This window comes from Hakea prostrata, chromosome 8 (assembly GCF_041222555.1).
Source record: "Hakea prostrata isolate BN-2017 chromosome 8, UWA_Hpros_2, whole genome shotgun sequence".
In the NCBI taxonomy this organism is placed as follows: domain Eukaryota; kingdom Viridiplantae; phylum Streptophyta; class Magnoliopsida; order Proteales; family Proteaceae; genus Hakea; species Hakea prostrata.
This window is the reverse complement of record NC_142607.1, coordinates 40968694-40990742: the sequence shown is the minus strand read 5'-3', so window position 1 is coordinate 40990742 and position 22049 is coordinate 40968694. Positions and strand designations below refer to the sequence as shown.

The 22049-nt window shown below is 38.5% G+C and overlaps 3 protein-coding genes across 3 annotated transcripts in view; 1 reads left to right on the top strand and 2 right to left on the bottom strand.

Moving 5' to 3' along the window:
- Positions 1–2669: 2669 nt before the first annotated feature.
- Positions 2670–4095, bottom strand: LOC149007898 (glucan endo-1,3-beta-glucosidase-like). Its single transcript, XM_089165457.1, has 2 exons — positions 3934–4095; positions 2670–3842 (listed from the first exon to the last, which is right to left on the bottom strand). Exons 1-2 carry the CDS (start codon positions 4028–4030, stop codon positions 2890–2892), a joined length of 1050 nt encoding a protein of 349 aa, XP_089021583.1. The 5' UTR covers positions 4031–4095; the 3' UTR covers positions 2670–2889.
- Positions 4096–8654: 4559 nt separating this feature from the next.
- LOC149007897 (uncharacterized) lies at positions 8655–13531 on the top strand. Its single transcript, XM_089167423.1, has 5 exons — positions 8655–8895; positions 10750–10844; positions 10971–11088; positions 11179–11331; positions 12752–13531. The coding sequence occupies exons 2-5, from the start codon at positions 10837–10839 to the stop codon at positions 12893–12895; spliced, it is 423 nt and encodes a 140-aa protein (XP_089023549.1). The 5' UTR covers positions 8655–8895; positions 10750–10836; the 3' UTR covers positions 12896–13531.
- Positions 13532–14111: 580 nt separating this feature from the next.
- Positions 14112–22049, bottom strand: part of LOC149007896 (WPP domain-interacting tail-anchored protein 1-like) — a 30122-nt gene continuing 22184 nt past the window's right edge. Inside the window, 1 exon segment of the mRNA XM_089167527.1 lies at positions 14112–14505. Within this exon segment, the coding sequence (XP_089023653.1) occupies positions 14272–14505 (234 nt within the window). The 3' untranslated portion in view covers positions 14112–14271.

Sequence of the window (22049 nt, the reverse complement as noted above, 5' to 3'; positions counted from 1 at the left end):
CATTTGTGAATTACAAAACCTAGATCATGTTGTTGTATAAGAACATCGAAAAAACTTTGAGAAACAACCATATAAGAACTGGGAGATAGATATGGTGATGATGATGCTGATGATGATGAGAAGAGGATGTCAATTAATCCTCTTCCTCTTCATCGCTCTTCTTATCCTTCTTTCCTTTCTTATCTTTCTTTTCAGACTTCTTCTCCTTCTTGTGCTTGTGATGCTTCTCATGATGATCTTCTTGAAGAACTTCAGAGTCATCTATGATTTCGATATGGACACCAGGATCGTTGGAACTGTAACTCCCACCAAAAACGAGAGAGTTATTGATAGCTTGGAAATTGCTATTCACGTACGTGGTCATCTCCTCCTCCTCATCTTCTTCTCCCCATGAAAATCTATAGGGTTGATCATTCATCTCACCCTTCCTGCCCTGCATCGTCGCTCCGGTGTTGCTTCCTGCAAGTGTGATTACTCTCGGCCCGCCGGCATTATCTTCGTCAACCTCCTTACCATCTGCATGGGTTTGGCTTGACCCAGATTTGGTCTGCATGTTATTCGTGATGCGGTGAAGATCTGTGACACGGCGAGTTAGAGCAGAAACCATGTCTCTCACCTCAAGATCTAGTTGCTTCTGGGCATCTCCTTCAACTTGGATGGCTTCTGCTCCCATGGCTTAGTTCTTGGGCTCTCTGATGGAGTTTTGGCTACTTGGGTTTAAGGAGAGAGCTAGAGAGATTCAATATATATATTTGTGTTTATGGTGAGTGACTCTCACGTCTCCCTATCTCAGATGCAAAGACAAATCAAGAATTTGATAGAGATACTTGGTCATGGATTGAGAGGAAGGGATTGCTTTGTCTGATCCTCTTTTAAAGAAGATATTCTAAGCTTTTGTGTTCAACAAGCTCCTTCAAGTGCTACACACAAACTTCCTACTGCCTAAAGGGTTTTGTAAGCATCAAAGTTCCGTGGGGACACAATTTCATTACTGTAATGGATTCAGTCAAGATATGAACAGACCATCCACTTGCAATTTCTCTTGTAAGCTCCTCACAAAAGGTATCCTAGGTGCATCAGAGATGGATTCATCGCTTCCTGCTAGTATTAACCACCACACTTTGGAAGAGAGTTTTTCTTCCCTGATAAATACAGAATAATTTCATGTGAAAAATGTCAGGAAAAAAAAGAAAAAAAAAGAAAAGAAGAAGATGTGAAAGCTCACATACATAAAGACAGATGTACATGATTTGCCCAAAGGCTACGTTGGTGAACAGAGATGGTGTTTCACTATGAAGAAGAATAGATATAATGCTAGATAACCATTTTCTTCCACCTTTCAAACTGTTGAGACTTGAGAGTCTATGCATTGTTACATACGAGAAACCCTATTTCAAGAAAACAATCCAAATGCCCTGGCTTTAAGTACCAAAAAAGGCCCAAAAGAGCAATGTAGGGCCTCCAAACAGTTTGGGGCCTACAACTAATGATTTCAAAGAGCTCAAAATTGTGAACAAGACTCATCTGCTAAGCACTGACCGATGTAAAAAATGACTAATTGGATGTGTTTGGGCCCAAAATGAGCCCCAAAACATTTTACAAGGTAAAAATTGGTATTCACCACAACAAGAAAGTGTATCACCCAAATCCAACACAAGGGAATGAAATGTCCGGCCATCTATCGCTATGAGTGTATCTAGCTATCTAATGCTTTATAATTTATACATCTAGGAAATATTAGCAATATATCACTCTGTGAAAGACTGCCCTATTTTTACAGGAAATGTAGCCATGATAGTGGGGGAAGAAGAGAACTTCAGGTTTGTCATCTCATCATCACCATTTAGGCCTCTTATATAGAATGCGGAGTAGTAGCTAGTATATTGAGAATTTCTTGTCTATCATGATTTGTTGGCATGAAGAAACAAGGAAGATTGCATGTAAGCCAAACATTTCCTTATTCAAGTTGAAAAGTCTTTGAGGGCATCAATTTATTTTTAGATTCATGAGCAACTTCTACTTAAAAAGACCAAATTGCCCTTCAGCCACCGATCACCTTCACCAACAAATGAGAGAGGTCAGTAGTTGAAAGATACTCTAGAAAGGCAATAAAGGGGGGGGTGTGGCCGCTGGGTGCCGGATATTTCTGTAAAAAAGCACCAAAAAAAAAAAAAAAAAAAAAGAAAGAAAGAAAAGAAAAGAAAAGAAGAAGAGGAAGAAGATACTCTAGAAAGATAATAAAGAGAGACACGGAAGTAAAAAATTTAGAGGAATGGTTGACCATGTTTAACTTCAAACTAAGATGGCTTAGATAGTCCCTCTCATTTAGCATCAAGATGACCTTCTCAAAACGTGGTTCAATTTTGGCGTTGCGCATTTAAGTCTCACTCCTTAAAACAGAGTCTAGTTTCCTTTGATGCATGTACATGCGAGACGCCTTGTTAGTGATCAATCTAATCTTGACAGAAAAGGGCGAGAAGGAAAAGGCCAAGGGGGCCTTGTCTTGATCGACCCAGACGCCCTTATCGTACTAGTTTGGGACCTACAGCTAATCATTTCGATAAGCTCAAATTTGTGAAAAAACCCCACCTAATGAGTCATGATCAATGTCAAAAAACGACCACCGAGGTCAATATTGGTCTCCACCACAACAAAAAAGTGCCTAACCGAAATCCAGACACAAATAAGGGCATGAAATGACTGCCCATCTATTTCTATGGGCATATGCATCTGATACTTCTGCAATGCAAGAGTCACTGAGAGACCTTTATTTTTATCTTTTATAATCTTACATCTTGAAACTATTGGTAATACATTACTTTGACAAAGACTGCCTTATTTATCTCGGATCAATACGTACTAGATCTCACAGTTGATCTATTCGACATTTCAAGAGAAGTTGATTTGGTATTTGGGTTGTTTGTTTGGAGAGAATAACCCCCAGTGCTTCTCCTCCTCTGGAGTCTTGTTGTTCTCATCAAACATGGCAAACACATAAGTCTCTAAAGACACAGGCTTCTTTGGAGTACCATTCTTCACATGTTGAATCAGATTGTTGTTGTAAGTCTTTGCATTCTCTACTGTTGTTGCTGTACCCCCTGCAGTTGGCCAACCACTCTCTGATATAACAAGTCCAACACTTGAACCACCTGCCTTCTCCATAGCAGAGTAGAGAGCATCAACAAGGGCATCAAAAAGGTTTTTATATCCAAGCTTGCTGTTTGAATCTTGCACCACAACTGATGTGGATGTAAACAAGGCATAGGAAAGTTGGATTTGAGCAGTGTTGCCTTTGTAACTGAAGTAAGGATACACATTTGCCAATAATGGTGATCCATTTTTAGCAAGAAAAGCAAGAATTGGGTCTATGTATGACCTTACATCACCCCTAAAGGCACCTTGGGATGGAGGGTATGAGGTCCCAAGAAGTCCAGTTTCAATGGCTGTGGTCACCTTGATTTTCAGGCCAGCTGATGTGATTGCAGACTGAATGTTTCTAATTGCCGGAAGAACAGAGTTAACATACTTGGAGTTGCCATTGACTGGACTAACTTCATTGCCGACGGCTATATATCGGAACTTGACATTAGATGAGTAGGCTACCACATTCTTTTGAACCCAATTATTTGCAGTAGAAGTGCTGGTTGCTATGCCTGGAAGGGCATCATTAGGGACACCCAAGATAAGTTCAATGTTGGAGCCCCTGAGAGCTTGAAGAGCTTCTTGGTTTGGATCATAGAGCCTCATTCTAAGGATGTTTCTGGATTTGTAGAGAGCCACTACGTCTTGTTTTGATGGTAAATTGTTCCCCAACATCCCATAACAAACACCTATTTGTGCTTCTGCATTAGATTGAGTAAAAAAAGTTAGCTTCATGTGATGAAAATTGAAATTTGGTTGCCTAGATCTCAACCTGAATTGACTGAGTAATACCTGTTATGTCTATACAAGCCATTACCAACCCAAGAAGAAGAAGCATGACAGCAGCAGCAGAAGGGCAGTTGCTTCCTAATGTAGAGGATGTAGCCATGATCACGGAGAAAAAGAAGAGAAGAAGCTTAGATAGTTACTGCATCTATATCTTTATCACCTGCATTTGGGCCTCTTATATAGGGAAGAGATGGCCCAATGCTTAAAATCTTCCTAACTCCACTAATATTAGAGTCAATAACTCTGTGGAAATTTGGTTCATCAGACTTGGAATTTTCTGAAGCTTGAAGGAACGAGTGGATCTTTGGAAAGACTTTGACGGTTCTTAAATTTCCGTGGTCTAGACGTCTCTCTTCATGTCTTCATGGGCAACTCAAAAGGCAAATGCTTAGAAAATTCAGGGAATTCCTTGCTGTCATTGAACACCAAGTGTGACTTTCCTCACTAATTAGCCAAACCATCCTTGACAGTCAAACAGAAACGCTTCTAACGGGAAATAGTAGTTTTTTTCCTGTAAATGGATCAACTAGTACTGCTCCCCTACTGAATTGACATTCAAAAACAAAATGCGTTGAATGGAAATGGTTAAGATAAGATTTTTTGTTTTTGTTTGGAAATGAGAAAATTTATTCAAGAGAAAGACTTGTAGAAGTAAGGATACAAAGTTTTCTCAACCACAGGAAGAAACAGCTTTTAAAAAATCAGATGACATGAAGACGTAATGTGGTCCATGCAAAATCTATTAATGATGTGCATGTTGTCTACAAAATGGACCTGGCCGGTCAAGATTTTTTAGTATACAATTGAAGAAGATCACAATATTGGAAATCTTTCAAGAACCCTAGCTAGAAACCCTAACTCAAAAAACACAAGAGTGTGACTTAGTACCTTAATTTGCCATCATCAATTATCTCAAAAGAAAAAAAGTTAATAAAATCTCTATTTTCTCCCCTTCAGGACTGAAAAAATGCATCAACTTGATATGATCCATCATCTTAATATTTACTAATCTTGAGGATCCCCTATCATTTATATGGCCAGCTAAGCCAAGTTAGGCAGATGACCATCTCTCTTACCTAGAAAAGAAGAAATAATGATGAGAACAAATGAACTTAAATATATTTGTTTCACGAAATGAATAATTAGTTACCAAGCCACCATTAAAGCAATATAAAATTGGTCATAAATGTTATTTTGGTTTGCACAGATTCAGTTTAGCATTTCATATATCAGACCAATATCAAATGCATGTAGAATATTTACACTGTGAATGGTATAATTTACTTCGAGTATTTTAATTTGTTGTGATATATACATTTCACTTTCATTGAAAAAATGACAGTATATTACCCGGATGTCCAATATATATTATTTGAGTTTAGAACCTCTCCACTCAGCTTTCGTCTATACAGTTTGGGATCTACATTCACAATATTTGCCATATCAGGTAGGACAATCTGGGTCTCACACTCATGTGAGTGGCTATGAGTGAATGAACAAGCTGGATAGAGAGGATCTCCACTAGTATTATCATCTTTCTTCCTTCCCCAGGAAAGACATTTATCCTCCCTTGTTTGGCTTGTACATGATTTGATGTATATCACTTGTGTATTAAAACTGACAGCAATTTCGACCTAGGTCTTGTTTTTGGCAGTTAATAGGAGTCAATTGGTTGGGTCAAAGTCACTTTCAAATAGTACAATTAGATGATGCTCACCAATTTAAGACTCCACATTTTCAGTAGTCAAATTACGTATAGGGCCTTGAAGAGTAAGGGTATATAAGTGTTTTTTCAGATTTGAGGTTCATTCGGGCCAGGTTACCACAATGTTTCTATAATCAAGCCAAAGGGAACAATGTGGTCATGGTATATATTCTATCTCCATGATCAGTGTTGTGATTGAAGGGAGTTTGACTTCAGTGCTACGCAATTAATTCACATCACTGAGCTGCCTATGGTTAAGATCTTTTTGTGACAGACTCCAAGGGCAAACCAAGGTTTCTTCATTTTTTTCATTACATTCACTTGACTTAACAGTAGAAAATGAAATATTATGTGGTAAGGTTGGCTTAGAATTATTTCACTGTTGATTGATTCCTTAATTTGTGCTATCTCATGCATGCCCATTTGTTCTTTGGCTTCATGTGTAACAGGAGAAGACGTTTGGATTTTTCTCTAGTTTCTAATTAATTAACAATGGAATGGTCTTATTCACTGATGAAGCTATTTGCTCAAAGTGCCGTGACGGAATTCACTAGTCTACTTCCCCTTGTTTTCAAGCTGATAGAGCGAAATCTGCGCCATGATTTTCTCAATCCAGCTAATTAAGGAACTTGGACTATATATTGACTGCTAAGGAACTTGGATTGCCCAGTGACTGAAACCTGTAGCAAGTGCTGTTAGATTAGATTACTCGATGTCTCGATGCATTCAGAAACTGAGCAATGATCTCATCACCCACCACGAAAGCTGATCATCTTGACTCAAGTCTTCTCTTCCATAAATATTTATATATATTGGGTCTTCTTCTGAACTCCCAACCACCAAATTCAGAATGGCCTCAATGTCAATTTGTCGTGATAGACTTTGTAAGCGTCTTTTCCAAGTCAATCAGGTCTTTGCATTAAGTTAAAACAAAATTAACTCCTGCACCCATCTAAGAAAACTTCATCGATCTCTTCAAGCGTTTACTACTTTTTGAGAGAAACTGTGTTATCCAAGGCGGCTTTCCATCCACAAAGATGGCCCACTCTCTCATGTTTTTTTGTTCGCAAGATATCTAATTTGATACGTCTCTTGCAGAATCGGAGTAGGCAAATTTTGGAGTAACAGAAAGGATCATATGCACCTATGTGCAAGTGAGCATACATGCACATGAGAATACCATTTGTGAGGAGTCCGGATCAGCTCCCCCCGACAGGGAGCACCCTGTGCTCTCCCTACGCTTCTTGACCACAAATATCAGTGGGGCCCACGGTGAAAAACACTTTTTGGAAAAAATTAAAAAAAAAAGTTCTTTTTTTCACCAGTGGGACCCACTGGTATTTGTGGTAAGGAAGCCATGGGGGAGCACTCGCTCATTTGTGGTATTTGTGTTTTTTTTTATATGACGGGGAGAAGATCCGGATTCATTTGGGAGTTGGGATCTTCTACAACACTAGCCTCACGCACATTCATCATACATTTAAGAGGGTATATATGCTGATAAGATGGACCTCCCTCTTGAATATGTGATGAAAGAATGTGAGGCTTTGCAGCCAGACTCAGGATCAAGCTTCTCGTTGTAAACCACAAAAAAAGACGGATGATTACCTCTCACATGTGAGTGCACTAGGGTTTTGAAAAGGTCATAATGTTGAACGAGACGGACCATCTAAACCATCTTAGCTTGATATTAAACATGGTGGACCATTGCTCTAAATTCCCTATTTCTTTGTCTCTCTTTTGTGTACTAAGTTTCTCTCCACCACCAAATGGAAAACCATCGGATTGGTTTTTTTTTTGGGATAATTACTGTTGCCCCCTTGTACTTTGATTTTATTACTACTTTATCCCCTTTGCTTTTTAAAATTGCTAATCCAACCTTTAACTTTGTCTACAATTACTAATGCCCCCTACCGTTAAACTCCGTTAGTTTACTGATGATGTGGCATCTATATATTTATTCAAAATCCCAAAAATAACCCCACAATTATCTTTTTATTTATTTACTCTTTTGTTAAGTTATAATACTATCCTTAATTAACTATGGGAAAAAATTAACTTTAAATTCACTTTTCTTTTTAAAAATAAATCACTGAATAAAGGAAATATGTGATTTTTCTTCTCTAAAAAGAAATCACCAAATAAAAGGATGTAATTAAATAGGAAACTAAAATATTAAGAAATATCAAATTTAATTCAAAGTAGGTAATTGAAAATCACCTAATATATGATGACCATAGTATATATTACCAAATTTTCTATCAATTAGCATCTTATATGCTAATTTGTTTGTAAAATTTTCATCATGGTGATAATGAAAATTTTAAGTGGAATGTGAAAATTTCAACAACCATAAGTATGTAGTCCCACCAAATCCAAAACTAATTCTAAAATATAAGATTTTAAGGATATAATTGACATTCAATATAGTTTCTATAAATGAGGGTAATGCAATATTTTTGACTTTTTAATTCTAAGGGCAAAATAGACATTTCATATTTGATGTTAACAGCCACTTAACACCGTTAGAAATGAGGGGGGCAATAGTAATTTCACAAAGAAGAGGGTTTGATTAGTAATAAAACTAAAGTATAAGGGGGGAATAGTAATTATCCCTTTTTTTTTTTTTTTTTTTCTTTCTTAGCTAACTTTTTATTTAATTAATGCCGCCAGAATGGGTGCGAACTCAAGACCTCCCCTAGGAAAGTTGGGCCTTTAACCACTTTACTAACCCATTATAGATAAAATAATTTTCTTTCTGCATTTTGCTTCAATGCTTTGCATTTAATGCGCACAGCACTTAGCTGCGAGTGGCCAGGATTAAGCCATGTCGGCCAATTGTATTTGAACCGTTGATTATACCCATGTGTTATCTTCCACCAAGTGAAGTAGAACTTGAACCGAACGGTTCTAGGAGGGAAAACCAAACCGTTGCTGGCCCACTTGACGGACCGAACCGAGGCATTCAAAACAAGCAAAATCGAGGGATTTGATTTTTAATGCTTTTCTTCGTTCTTCTTCTTCACTCCATCCTGCGACCGAGATTCTGAGAGAGAGAGAGCCTGCGAACAAGCAAAATCGAGGAAAAAAACAGTGCTGAAACCTGAAATCGTGTGAACCTGACCGTGCGGAAGAGAGAAAGAGAGACGTTAGGGTTTCGACATTTGCGTTGCGTTTTTTTTCATTCTCAAATCTGCGAACGAAAGAGAGAGAGCTGCGTGAAAGAACTGCGAGAAGAATTTCCTGCAACAGCTTCCTTGGTAAGAGCTGCGTTTTGTCATTCTCATATCTGCATTTCGCTTCCTTGGTAAGTTGTAAAACCTAATGCTTGCCCTATATCAGTAAGAAAACAGCTTTTCTTGCTTACTTTGATGCTGAAGTGAGGTTGAATGCTTACTGAAACTGAATATTTTTTCTACTGTTATATACTTGTGATAAGAGGTCGAAGCAAACTTGTTACTATATTATTTTTATTCCTGTAAAGTCTCCACATGTCTCTATTTGGTTACCCACCACTACATCAAACTGTCAAGAATTGAAGACCATGTCCTTTAGCTTCTTAAACTGTGCGTTCATTCTTCCATGGTGCCACTTGAGTGATGCAATTAAATGCTGGATGAGTTTGAATTGTTCTTCTGTAATTCCTTTTAGCGACAGTGGTGAGGGATAATGCAAAAGTCAGCCTCGAACTGGGGAAACCAGCGGAGATCAATTGCAGCTAGGATCAACACAACGGATGTTTGCCCAACTTCAGTTGGACTAATACTTAAAACACATGAGTAGAGTTGCTATGGGCATATCAATGTATCTTGGGTGCCAGCCAAACTTCCTTATGGTAGACAGCGACACCAAGATAGGAGTTGTCTCCCTATTTGTTATCATCAAATCTTGGGTGACCTTATTATTTTTAAATTACTGACTGGACACCTATATGTTGCCTTACTTGTCAAGGAGAGTTGGATTTATAACCCTAGACCCATAATTGGATTTGTTTTTTTTTTTTTTTCAAGAAGCATAGCCTGAGACAAGGTCTTTGGACCGCTAAATGCATGAGGTAAATGTCTCAAAACATTGGTTCAAGTCTCAGGGGAAAAGAGGCCTCTGAAACCTTGCTTTCTGTTCATAGAAATTAAGAACTTGTGGCATTGTTACTGCTGTGTGCCTCTCTACAACATAATGCAAGATGACCAATTAGTACATGCCCTTGTTTAGAGGACTGAGAATTACTCCCTTCTTTTGTTCACCTCAGCATTAGTGCTTCAGTTGGACGTTCAATTTATAATGTTGTCTGTAATCTAGTACACTATTTCTTCGAAGGATCTAGTTGACTTAATGTGAAATCTTTATTTTCATGTATATCTTTAAACCTTTACATAACATGAGTATAGAGTAAAATTCATATACCATCCTTTCACTTTTTTTTGGATTTAGAAACTTATGCAATGTAAATTGGTTTTGGTGTAAGTATAAGTAAAACTAATTTGTTGTTGGTTAAATGAGCAGATGATAGAGCTAATAGAAAAGATAAAAAAATCAACCTTATTAATTATCATTCTTCTGTGAATTATGTTTTCAACAAATCATAAATTGCTAATGACACTAAATCTTGAGGAACAAATAAAAAACTATACCAAGTGAATCTATTAGTTTTTTATATTATGAATATGATCCTACAAAATCTAATCCACTGAATCATGATTCCAATGTTGATTCTAGAGAATTGTGGAACCAAACTCAATCAAAAAATTAGAACAAAACCTTGTTTTTCTCTCTCCAAGCTCTACGTTACTCCCATCTGCACTAACAATATTTTAGCTATGCCAATGGTGGGTTGTAGAGCAGTTAAAAAGCCCAACCTCCCACGGGGTGGTTCTGGGTTCACACACATCCGGCGGCACCTATATTAGTAATATTCTCCCCCCGCCCCTATCTTGTGCTCACTAACCTTTAGTTAAAGCCATGCCAATGTAGTACACGTTCTTAGATATAACTTTTTAAGTAGGACTGAAAAGTTTTGTATTATTTTCTGGTTGTTTTGAATTAGTAGCTGATTTGTCAATTAGTCTGTCTTACCCGCTTTTAACTTGGATTTTTACCTTTCGTGATTTATGCAGAGGCAGGTTCCTGCCAACTTCTGCTGGTGATGATTCATGTGATAAGAAATTAGTGCCAATTGGTTTGCATTTTTGACTTATCTACAGATGAAAATGTATGCCTTTCATCAGTACTTCCCTATTCTCTCACTTTTCTCAATTTTCTGTTCTGAGCATTTGATATTGCTTTCGAGTGCTTATGGTATAAGTTCTTAAATATGCAATTCTTTTCATCCTTTAAGATTGCAAGCCAATGCTGGAGTGCTTACAAATTTTGAAGTACTTGATTTTCTACGAAAACGAGGAGCATCAAAGGATCCTATGTGTGTTATATGCCCTGTAGCTCCATCTGAGTTCAAGGTGAGGTCTGTTTTCCTATGTAATTGTTATGTCATTTGGTAGAAGAATTGTGTGACCTAATGTGTTTGTTCATCCTTATTGACCATTTAGGTTTATGATTATTTGGTTGAAAGTGCAGCATGCAACCAAACAAGGGAATGCATTTATGAGTTCTTGAAAATTTGTGAAGAGTATGACCTTGCGAAGGCTGAGAAGCTCAATATTATCAATATTCGGCCATCATCTGTGGTTGAAATTGACCCGGTATCTTTTCTGTCAAAATACATCTTATAATCTGTTCATGTATATATCGACAAACTTTTTTTTTTGTTGAAACGTGCTTGCACAAACTTTCTAGGATTGAAGTGCAGCCAATCTTGTTGATTATAGACTGCAAGTCTTTTGTGGCATTTAAATTGGACCGATGATTTCTACATATTCTAGGTGTGATCTGTGCAAATGCACCATGTAATGGGAAGATTCTGTACATGAGTTCAAGTCTAGGAAACAACCTCTCTAGAAATTCTGGTAAGGTTGCATACTTTGATGTTCCTAGACCTTGCTAAATGAGGGAGCCTTGGGTACTGGGTACGGATTTTTTTATTTTCTTTTGAACTACTGATTCAAACAGGATTTTGAGCCTCTGGAGTACCCTGTGTGTGTGTGTGTGTGTGTGTGTATATATATATTTGTTATAAGATGGGAGACACGAGTTAATATCTTGATGGGATCTCAGTATCAGTATTTTCTGTAATTGTATGCTACCCACGGAACCGTGCTTTGATTTGAAGAAATAAAATGCACCAGAGAACAGAGTTCTCGAAGTATGCTGTGTTCCTTTTTTTTTTTTTTTTGGGGGGGGGGGGTGTTACCGCATACAGGTATATTGAGGTTATGTTGGATTAGGAATATTCTTTTACAGTTCCATTTGCTTTTGTTGTTGTAACCTCTGTTGGATATTGCTTCTTTCAATAAAAGTAGCTACTATGTATAGGTAAAAACTCTTGGCTTGTAGCAAAGAGATAGTATTGGCATTGTTTGCTGTTAGAATTAGTACGCATTCTTTATACAGAACTTCTCCATGACGTTATATCTGAAGCTATAAATCCACCCTTTTTTCAAATTTTCTATTTATTATTATTTTCCTTTCATGTGCCATTCTGCAGATTATAGTGGCTCTAAAGTTCCTATGGGGTTTTGGGGGTAAAGATTCTATTTCTACTTAGTTTGTCCTGTTTCGATGTCTGTTTGGACAGATAGATTGATGGACTGAACATCGTGTAAAGGCATATCTTTGAAACCCACTAACCATTATTCACTCCCCTCCGCAACTTGCTTGTTTCGGTCAAATTTTTTTTTTTTAGGGGGAAAATAAGCAGCTTTCTTGCATAAGAGAAAAGTTTAGATGATATGTATGCATGGGGCCATTTTGTGGCTGGCACGTGTTTGCATTATTGGTTCCTTAAATTCCTTTTCTCATGTTGCACAAATACTAACTTGCCTTGAAGTGCTTCATCACAAGAGAAAAAGAAAAAAGGGAAAAAAGGTTGTGGTGAAGTTTAGCATGTTCCCATTCAATTTTTCTATTTATTATAATTTTCCTTTCATGTGCCATTCTGCAGATTATAGTGGCTCTAAAGTTCCTATTTCTATTTCTATTATTTGTCATGTTTCATGTCTGCAGATGATTGAGGACTCTGAGAAGCGCATGGAGGGTGAAACTATGGAGAAGTTGGTGGAGATGGTCACTCGGGTATTTCCACTGCCTCCAAATTCAATGAATCCTGAAGAAGGGAAGAATGAAGATGAGATTCCAAAAGAGGAATGAATTTGGGAAGGTAAAGATGCTATTTGCAGATGCTACCCAGAAAGCATTGAAAAAAATGTCATTGATTACCATGTGCTGAACAACTTAACCCTCCACTTTTGCTTGAGAAAATGACCTGCGTAAAAATTAATTGCTACAACGCACAACTTGGTTATGATAGTGGGAAGTTTTGATGGCACAAATTTTGTCTGGGTCATATGATGTGGGAGGACATGGTGCTGAAGATTTTATTCATTCTTGACGTGTTGCAGTAACAGGATACAAGTCTTTGTCCACACTTATGGATCACATGTATTTTATCTTAATTTTGCACTAAACTGTTTCTTTCAACAGAAAAGAAGGGGAAAAGAAAGAAGAAAAAAGAACCTGATCATTTCAACATCATGTTCAATATTGTTATCAACATACTTCAATTGGAATTTTATCAAGTCTATTTTTGACAAAGAAATAAATCATCCATTTATCTATGGATGAATGACACATGTCCATTAGTCACATACAAAGTTAAGGTAAGATTTAGAAGATGGTTTCCTATTGATAATTCCTCCCACCCTGTATCCTCCAAGCTATGTGGTGCTAAATTGGATCTAATCAAGGGTTGGAAATTAGGAACTTCTTGCTAATGAGTTCTCATGGCCGTCCGAACTTCACCCCTAATCTGGAGGGGATTCGAAATTTCGAACTCGATCAGAACAATTTGAAATCTACATAATCTTAGAAAAAAATTCATTTGAACGATACCTCAATGTCCATTTTCATAGGTTTACTCAGTGTTCCTTTAGTGTTGCAGCCATTAATTGGAATTTGGATCCTTTTCTTGGAGGGGCTTGCTCTCCCATGAGTTCCACAGATTCAGACATGTTTCATATTCTACTCAAAAAATTTTGGGTAAACCCACAGAGTGGCTTTTGATAGAAAATTACATGCAGCTATCCTATTACTCATTGAGAGATTTTCTCCAAGAAAAGGAACTAGTGAGCCACATATCATTAGACATACCCAGGGAAGCAAGAAAGTGAGACCCACATCTTTATGTCTCTACATTTATAATAATTTGAAGCGCATCAGGACAACAATGGGGATCCAAATGATGCTCCTGAACAACCAATATCGAATGCCTGAAGATCCCTTTTGAAACACGAAATGCTTTTCATTGATATAACTGTTCTGTTTCTGATTCCACCCTTTTTGCAACATTACAACCAGGGCCGTGAAAATTGCACCCAACAAAAAAAAAAAGAAGACATGAAATTGAAAAATCTTCGGTCAAAATTAAGAAGATGAAGAGGAGGCCAAAAATTATAGATACGATAGCATTATTAAGAAGTCTGACTCTTGACTTCTCATGCCACAAGCAGCACTCGTCAAATAGCTGATCAGCTGTTATTTTGCCAAAGGTTTTCTTGTTGAAATAGATAAAATACTATCAATGAAACAATTAAGGCAAGAATTGCTCCCATAAGGTTCTTTGAGTTTATTAGCTCCCCTCCTGCCTCTATCGTTCCTGCAGTCTCAGACTTGGAGGATTCCTCAGTGATGGCATCATTTGCAGAAATGGTTGGCTCTAAATCAGTCACGCCAATGGGTTCCTCTGTTAGTGAGTCATTTACCTGACAGTAGTAGACACAAGACATATTTAAAACGTCATTACATTCCTCTGTATAAATCTTGAACAAGGGATCTTCTGACTCAAAGTTTTGCAAAGGAAGAACCTCCATTTTCACCTTAACTTGGTTAAAAATATGCATAGTTCATTAACTTATAGACCAACAACATCCTCCATTTTCTTTCTAATGCCCAAGAAAAGGAAAATTTCTTGCCTAATATTATGATTGACTGGTTCTACCATAAGTGAGGAAGAATAACACTGAGCAAGACAGACAATGAAAATGTAGCCTTTTACCAACTAAATGAGGATAGAAGCAAGGTTCCATCAAATATTTATACAACAACAACAACAAGCCTTGTCCCAATTAAATGGGGTCGGCTACATGGATTCTTGCCCTCCAATCAGTTCTGTTCGAGGCCATGCTAGATACAAGGCCTAAGCTATACATATCCTTTCTCACCACTTCTCCTAAGGTTATCTTAGGTCTACCCCTAGCTCTTCTAGTTCCTTCAATATGGATTATATCACTTCTCCGAACAGGAGCATTTATAGGTCTCCGTTGAACGTGGCCGTGCCACCTCAAATGACTTTCTCTAAGCTTATCACTTATGGGAGCAACTCCTAGACCAACTCTAATATGATCGTTTCTTATCTTATCCATCCTAGTTTTTCCACTCATCCATCTTAGCATCCTCATTTCTGCTACATTGAGTTTATCTATATGATTCTTTTTAACAGCCCAACACTCTGCACCGTACATCATAGCTGGTCGAACAATGGTCCTATAAAATTTTCCTTTAAGCTTTAATGGAATACGCCGATCACATAAGACCCCGGACGCACCTCTCCACTTCATCCACCCTATTTTAATTCTTTGGGAAACCTCATCCTTTAAATCACCTCTTTTACTTATGATTGAACCTAGGTACCTAAAACAATCACTCTGCGGAATCTCTTTATCGTCAAGTATCACCACCTCATCATCTGCCCGATCATGACTAAAGTTACAAACTAGATATTCTGTCTTCGATCTACTAAGTTTAAAGCCTTTTGATTCCAAAGCTACTCTCCATGATTCTAATTTGGTATTAATCCCCACTTGGGCCTCATCAATCAACACAATATCATCCGCAAAAAGCATACACCAAGGGAAGTAGATATTTATACATTATTCTAAAAAGGAAGAAAAAAAAGTCGTATGTAATGATAGATAGAACGTACCAATATAACAAGTATGATCAATCTTTCGTCACACAAACCACAGATATACCTACAAATACACCTAAAAAAACAAAGAGAAGCACAAGGTTTTACATTTTTTTTTGGGGGGGGGGGGGGCAGGGAAGGGAGGGGAGAATGTGCTAAGCCTTGGCTAATAATAACAGCACCATAACAAACTTATCAATGTAGATGCCTTCAAAGATTGAGAGTTTCTGAGGCCCTCTTCTTTAGCAAAGGTGGCTATATTGATAACAATTGAATCACTTCCAACCAGGAGAATATAAACAGACATAGATAAAGACTACATTTGCACAAAAAAACTTTCTTAGGATCTCTTAGTGCTAGGAGGGCCTTAATAATAAGTATGATTGGTTTTCGAGAGATTTATTTGAACCACACTTTCTATAGATGATTTCGTGCAAAATATGGTTCATAGGTAAGACAAATTTGATGGAGAAGATTGAGGTCTAAAGAAGATGGTTCTTGTAGTTAGCTATAAGTGGTGCAGGCCTAGGTTGGTGATCTGCTGTGTTGGGCTTTGGAGAGAGAATGGCAAAAGAATGGGAAGATGTGGGGAAGGCGATCTCACGCACACAAACACACACACATAAATGCACGCATACAAGGTTCCTGCCAAACTAAATTTCATTCCCGAATCTCTCTCTCTCTCTCTCCCCTACGTGCTTATAAATAAATTTCATTGCAAAAATATACCCAATAAATCGAACCCTATACTCAAAAGTAACCCCAGTGTCCCTCATCTCCTTACCAATATTCTCTTTGCTCTGCCCTGCGCCGCCCGGTTTGGGTCCGTGGTCTGCGGCGGCTCTGGTTGCGGTTTCCCGGTTTCGTCCCGCTCCCGGGCCTTTCGACGTGTTTTTTTGTTTGCGGTTTGGGCCTTATATGATGGCCATTTCATATGATTTATTGCCTCTTATCTATTTAAAGCATAACAAATACAATGGAACTAGTATTTTGCCGAAAAGAAACCATTGAAAATTTATCATTCAAGTATACTAACAAATGACTAGTTCTGACAAGTACAAACTTTATTGCATACAAGCATAGAATCATTCAGCATACATGAATTGTTTGGTAGCATGGTTACATATACAACAAATCAACAAAATAAAATGACCAACTAGATCAAGTGATGGTGTCTCACATACATTAAGTTGAAGCCTATATATCATATATACAAAAAATATAAATACATAATTTTAGAAAAATAATTATAAAAATCAGAAAATGAAAAAATGGTGGCAAAAAATAAAAAAATAAGTTTAACAAAAAACAATCATAGATCATAGTCCTAGGCTAAACATATATTAATTTCAAGCCAAAACAAGATCATTTAAGGCATGAACAAAACAAAAATAAAAAAGGGGGAAGTTTGGAACTGTTGGGTATGGCTCATGCTTCACATTTTATTGTTGCTGGAGTTTCGTTTGTAGCTGTTGTTGCTTAGGAGGTGCTTGGAGGCAATAGATGAGTAAAAGAGGTGCTTGAAGGCAAAGGAGTTATGGAAATTAGGTGAAAATATGATAGAAATCAACAAAAACTGAGGAAAAACAAATTGGAATGTTGAAATGGTCGAAATTTCGGTCAAAACCTCTGAAATGATCAAAATTTCCAAATTTTCGTCCAAAATCTGTAACTTTTCCAAAATAATTGGAATTTCTTTTCGTTTTTGAAAAATGCAAACATTTCGACCGAAATTTTGACATTTTCGGTCGAATTTTCTTCTATGGTTATCACCAGCTCCTCCACTTTAAGCTTCAATTTTCAACTTAAAAAATTATCGGCTATGTTCTAGCTAGGGCTGTCCAACTCTGGCACATTTTGACTTGAACGCACTAGATTAATCAACTCTTGCAGATTTCCTATTTTCCACTCTACACCTATATTCTATCCCCTCCAACTTGCAAGGAACTCAAGATTGTTGGATCAGTTTAATCCCTGGAAGAACTCAACTGAAAACAAGAGTTGTCACCATTTTAAAACCAAATAAGGTTGGCCTTTTCATCTAGGACCAGCTGTGTAACTTTTATAGGATTGTATCCACAACATCAGAAGGATTCCCAACCAAATTATCAATAGAAGAAAAGTCATTAGTACATTCATTCCTGATTCATCGAAAATGGAATTGACTAATCTTACCTTCAAGACATTGCCTAAGTCAGAGCATAATTGTTGCTTTGATACTGTGGAGTAAATCTGATCAATTACTCATAATGTCAGAGGCTTAATCTTGGCATCTTTATACAACACTACCCTGCCCCGTGCATCACAAGGGAGGGGGGGGGGTTGTGAGTGATGGACTTTCGTGGCCACTAATCCAAAAGTGAGGGTGGACCAGTGCATGAGTGTGGCATATTTGCGAGGGAACATGAACAGAGAGAGGCCAAAACACTGTTTACATGAACAGTACAAAAACCCTTAATTTGTGTTCGTGTGCTACTAGAAGCTCTTGTGGGGCCCAAGACCAGATCATTTGAAGATTTTCTTGAAGGCTAAATCTTGTCTATCACTGGAGACTTAGAACTTTAGTTTAGTTTCTATTTGAATATTAAATAGTTTAGTTTAGTCTCGTATGTGGCTGAACTATAAAGCCTAGAAGTTTCTAATTCTAGTTCTTCTATTTCCCTACATTTTATTTTCATTTTTTGCTTGCCTAAGCTATTTCTTTTGATGAATATATGCATATAATATAAACACCCAAAGGGAAAAATAAAGTACAAGGGGAGAAAAGAAGGTTTTCTAATCTTTTTTTTTTTTTTTGGGGGGGGGGGGGGGGGGGGGGGGGGTGGGATGGTGCAACTAGGCTAAGAAGGCCTGGAAGAAACTAACAAAGAGCTACCAAGAACCCAGGTAACAACAATGAGCTGTTCCTTGGGGAATCTACAAGAGACTTATGGGACAAAAAAGAAATCTTAGAGCTAACATCATTACAGATGGCTTTCCAAATCTGATCTGTGGAACAAGATTTGGTGGTCCATCTACAAAAGTTGCACTCCATCCAAACATGCGAGATACAGGCCCCTATAAGAAGCTTCCCTATACTGTCGGCAATCGAGGAGCCTCCAAATGTAGAACCAAACTAGTGGCACTTAGTGTCCAGGGGTTGAGGAAGCCTAGATCTAGGCCAAATAGAGGAAAGGGCATGGATCCAAATGGGACGAGAAGAGGGACAGGTAAAGAAAAGGTGCAGGGTGGTCTCAACCTCAAAACAAAAGATGTAGGATTGGCTGATAGGGATAGAGTGGTGGATAAGAAGGGATTGGGTGGGGAGGCAAAGGGAGAGGGTTTTCCAAACAGTAGAGACTTCACGGGGGATATTGCCTTTGAACCAAGCATGCTTGGTCCAATGGAGAGGGGGAAGGGCCACGGATATGGTTCCAAGCAGAAGCAGTGAAGAAAAGGAAGTTTTTCAAAGGGAGCCGAAGAAGCTGGTCAAAAGGGGGGGAGGAGGAGGGGGGAGAAGGGAGCATGCAAGGTCAAGCTCACGAGGAACAGGTGGGGGGGGGGAGCAAGTTTTGGCACTAAAGAAGTGAGAGAGAGGATAGAGTTTGGGAATACCAGGGGAATAGACTGCTCTAGCACCAAGAAAATGATAGAGAATCCCAAGAGGATGCCAAGGATCAAGCCAAAAGGAGATATTGGATCCATCGTTGTTAGAGAAAGACATAGCAGAGAGGGTAAGGGGCCAAAAAAGAGGAGTTTCTTCTAGTGCAAGAGGAGTTGGAGGGGGGAGAAGTAGTCCAGAATGAGTTACGGGTTAAGAGATAAGAATAGACCCAGATTTTCCTAAGCTATTTATATGCTCCTATCATAAGGAAAAAAATTTGGTGAATAGAATTTTGTGGCCAAGCTTGACATCAATTATGGGAGTAAGACCTTGTTTCAACAGCTGTGATGGCTGTGGGTGAGAGACCCAAACATGGGAAGGCCATTCGCCTGTACAGTTTCTTCTATATGCTTTCTCCACTTTGTCTTCTGTTTTCCCTACCCTGTTCAATTCCTTTATTGCTGTGCTATTCAAAGGTTATCGAAAGTGTTGTGGAACCCTTGAAGATCTGAATTAGGTGACAAACAAGGTCCAGATCCTTGTTGCTGTGACTAATTGATTGAAGACCCCCTCCTGTGAGGTTGAAGATGCTGCAACATCTGAGTCTAATTCCACATCTATCCACCGGAACCTTTTGAAACTATGAGAGTTCTAATGCTAAAACCCAAAATCTTACTTGATCCCTATTGCAGACCATTCAATTGGCTAGATTACTCCATAACACCAAACCTTCTAATTTCATTTCCATCCCATAGTCCACCTCTGTCCAATCAGATTGTTTTATATCTGCAGCAAAGCCTCATTTCTACAAGGCTTACCTCCATCCAAAGTTGGGACCAAGTTGAAGACTGGTTTGGTCTACAAAACCTACCCTTCTAATGGTTGTATTAAGGTCATATCCTAACTCAGTCATTCGAACTGAGTGAAACTTCATCAGTGCTTCTCGTTCATACACTGATACAAGCAGCAACCGATTCAAGTTTGACTGAATTCCAAAGGCTGGTTTGAGTGATTTCTTGCTGTAATTCTAATAATATTCTTTAGGGCAAAATTGTCTCTAGGATATTATTTGTAATAATCCCACATTGAGAGTTTCTCTTTTTTGTCATGCATACTATTATTATAAATAAAGATTGACTGTGTGTCTTTGACATAATCAGAAGTTCTTAGACCATTCAACGTGCTATCAGAGCCTAAATCCCTAGGGATTTGATTCCCCCCCCCCCCAACAGGATCTGAAGAAGTTTTTATATTTTTTTAGCCAACCAATCATCACCACCCTTTGCCAGCCTCTGCCAGGTCCTAAGGACCATCGCTAGCCCATCGCGCAGTCCGTAGGACCACTCCACAGCTTCCACCAGTTCCTTAAGCTTCCGCTAGCCCTGTCGCGAAGTCCCTAAGGCATCACCTTTCTTTTGTGATCCCTCTAGGGGCCTTGCTACCTTGTTTGCAACCCCTTGATGCCTTCCACTTATTTGTTGATCCCTTTCTAGGCCTTCCACCTACCTCATATGTCTTCTTTCCCTTGGTGGTGAGCACTTCTTCTCCTACCAAGGGTTTGTTTTCTCATTCATGGTGTGATTCCTTTGAATGAAGGATCTGTGGTTTTTTTGATTGATTGCTCATCCGAATCAGTGCATGGCCTCTAAATCTGTCACCACCTCTTCTTCTGGTATGTCTAGTGCGGAGATGCTCTAGTTACTCGTGAGTGTGATTTCTCCCCATTTTAGATGACTTTTGTTAAACTCAACGAGACTAATTACCTTCGATGGTCCTTCTTTGTGGTTCTTGCAATGGATGCTTGTGGTCCTACAAGTCATCTTCATGGTGCATTTGTGAAACCCCTCAACACTTGGTTCGCACAAGACAAGTGGGAAATAGAGGAGTATTTAGGTATGGGTTTTCTCCTAAACTCTATTGAACCAGCCATTTCCAAAAGCTGTCTCCTCCTTGATGTCACTACTGTTTGGAAAGTTGCCAGGGACACCTATTCTAAGGTTGCCCCCTAGAAGGTTGGGACTTTTCGCCATAGGTTGCAGAAGAGGGAATTTTCATCACAAAGGATTCAATCTAGCCACAGGTTTCCCTCAGCAATGATGCACAGTGCTGTAAGATCTGAGGGAAAATCCATCAATTACAACAAAAGGAACCTACTCTTGCCCAATATTATAAAACCTTATGTGGATATTATCAGACACTGGAATTCTATGGCTGATTCACTCTAACCTGTGTTGTTGGTGTGCTGCTTATCAGGATCTTCTGTCTGGTCTCAATATTGAATAGGATCAGACACGTGCACACATCCTCTCACGACAACCTTACCCACCCTTGGAGTAGGCATATCCCATGGTAGGTATAACGGACAACTGTAGAATTGCAATGGTTCATACTTATATGTTAGAGAGATCTGCCTTGGTTGCTGGTACAGGAGACTCTCATACTTGTATTGGATGATTCAACTATCATCAATAAAAAATTCAGTTTTAGTCATGTCTTTGTCTTCACCTTGTGTAATCAGTCTAAATCCCAGACTAAAGTAGAACACAATCAACCAGCCACCAAGCATTAGCTTGGTACGCACCATGAGGGATCACCAACTTGATCCCCTTGTGATCAGTTACCAAACTTGGTCTAATCAGATCTTATTGAGCCAAACCTTAGCTTGGTACTCGCCATAAGCAATACCCAACTTGGTACACCAGTGATCAGTCACCAACTTGGTTTGATTAGATCCCACCCGGCCTTCAAACCTTAAT

Excerpts from the sequence above, each read along its gene's own strand:
- LOC149007898 (XM_089165457.1), bottom strand. The coding sequence starts at position 4,030 with ATGGCTACATCCTCTACATTAGGAAGCAACTGCCCTTCTGCTGCTGCT. Across the intron at positions 3,843-3,933 it reads GGCTTGTATAGACATAACAG|AAGCACAAATAGGTGTTTGT; the intron begins GTATTACTCAGT and ends AATCTAATGCAG.
- LOC149007897 (XM_089167423.1), top strand. Across the intron at positions 11,089-11,178 it reads TAGCTCCATCTGAGTTCAAG|GTTTATGATTATTTGGTTGA; the intron begins GTGAGGTCTGTT and ends TTGACCATTTAG. Across the intron at positions 11,332-12,751 it reads CTGTGGTTGAAATTGACCCG|ATGATTGAGGACTCTGAGAA; the intron begins GTATCTTTTCTG and ends TCATGTCTGCAG.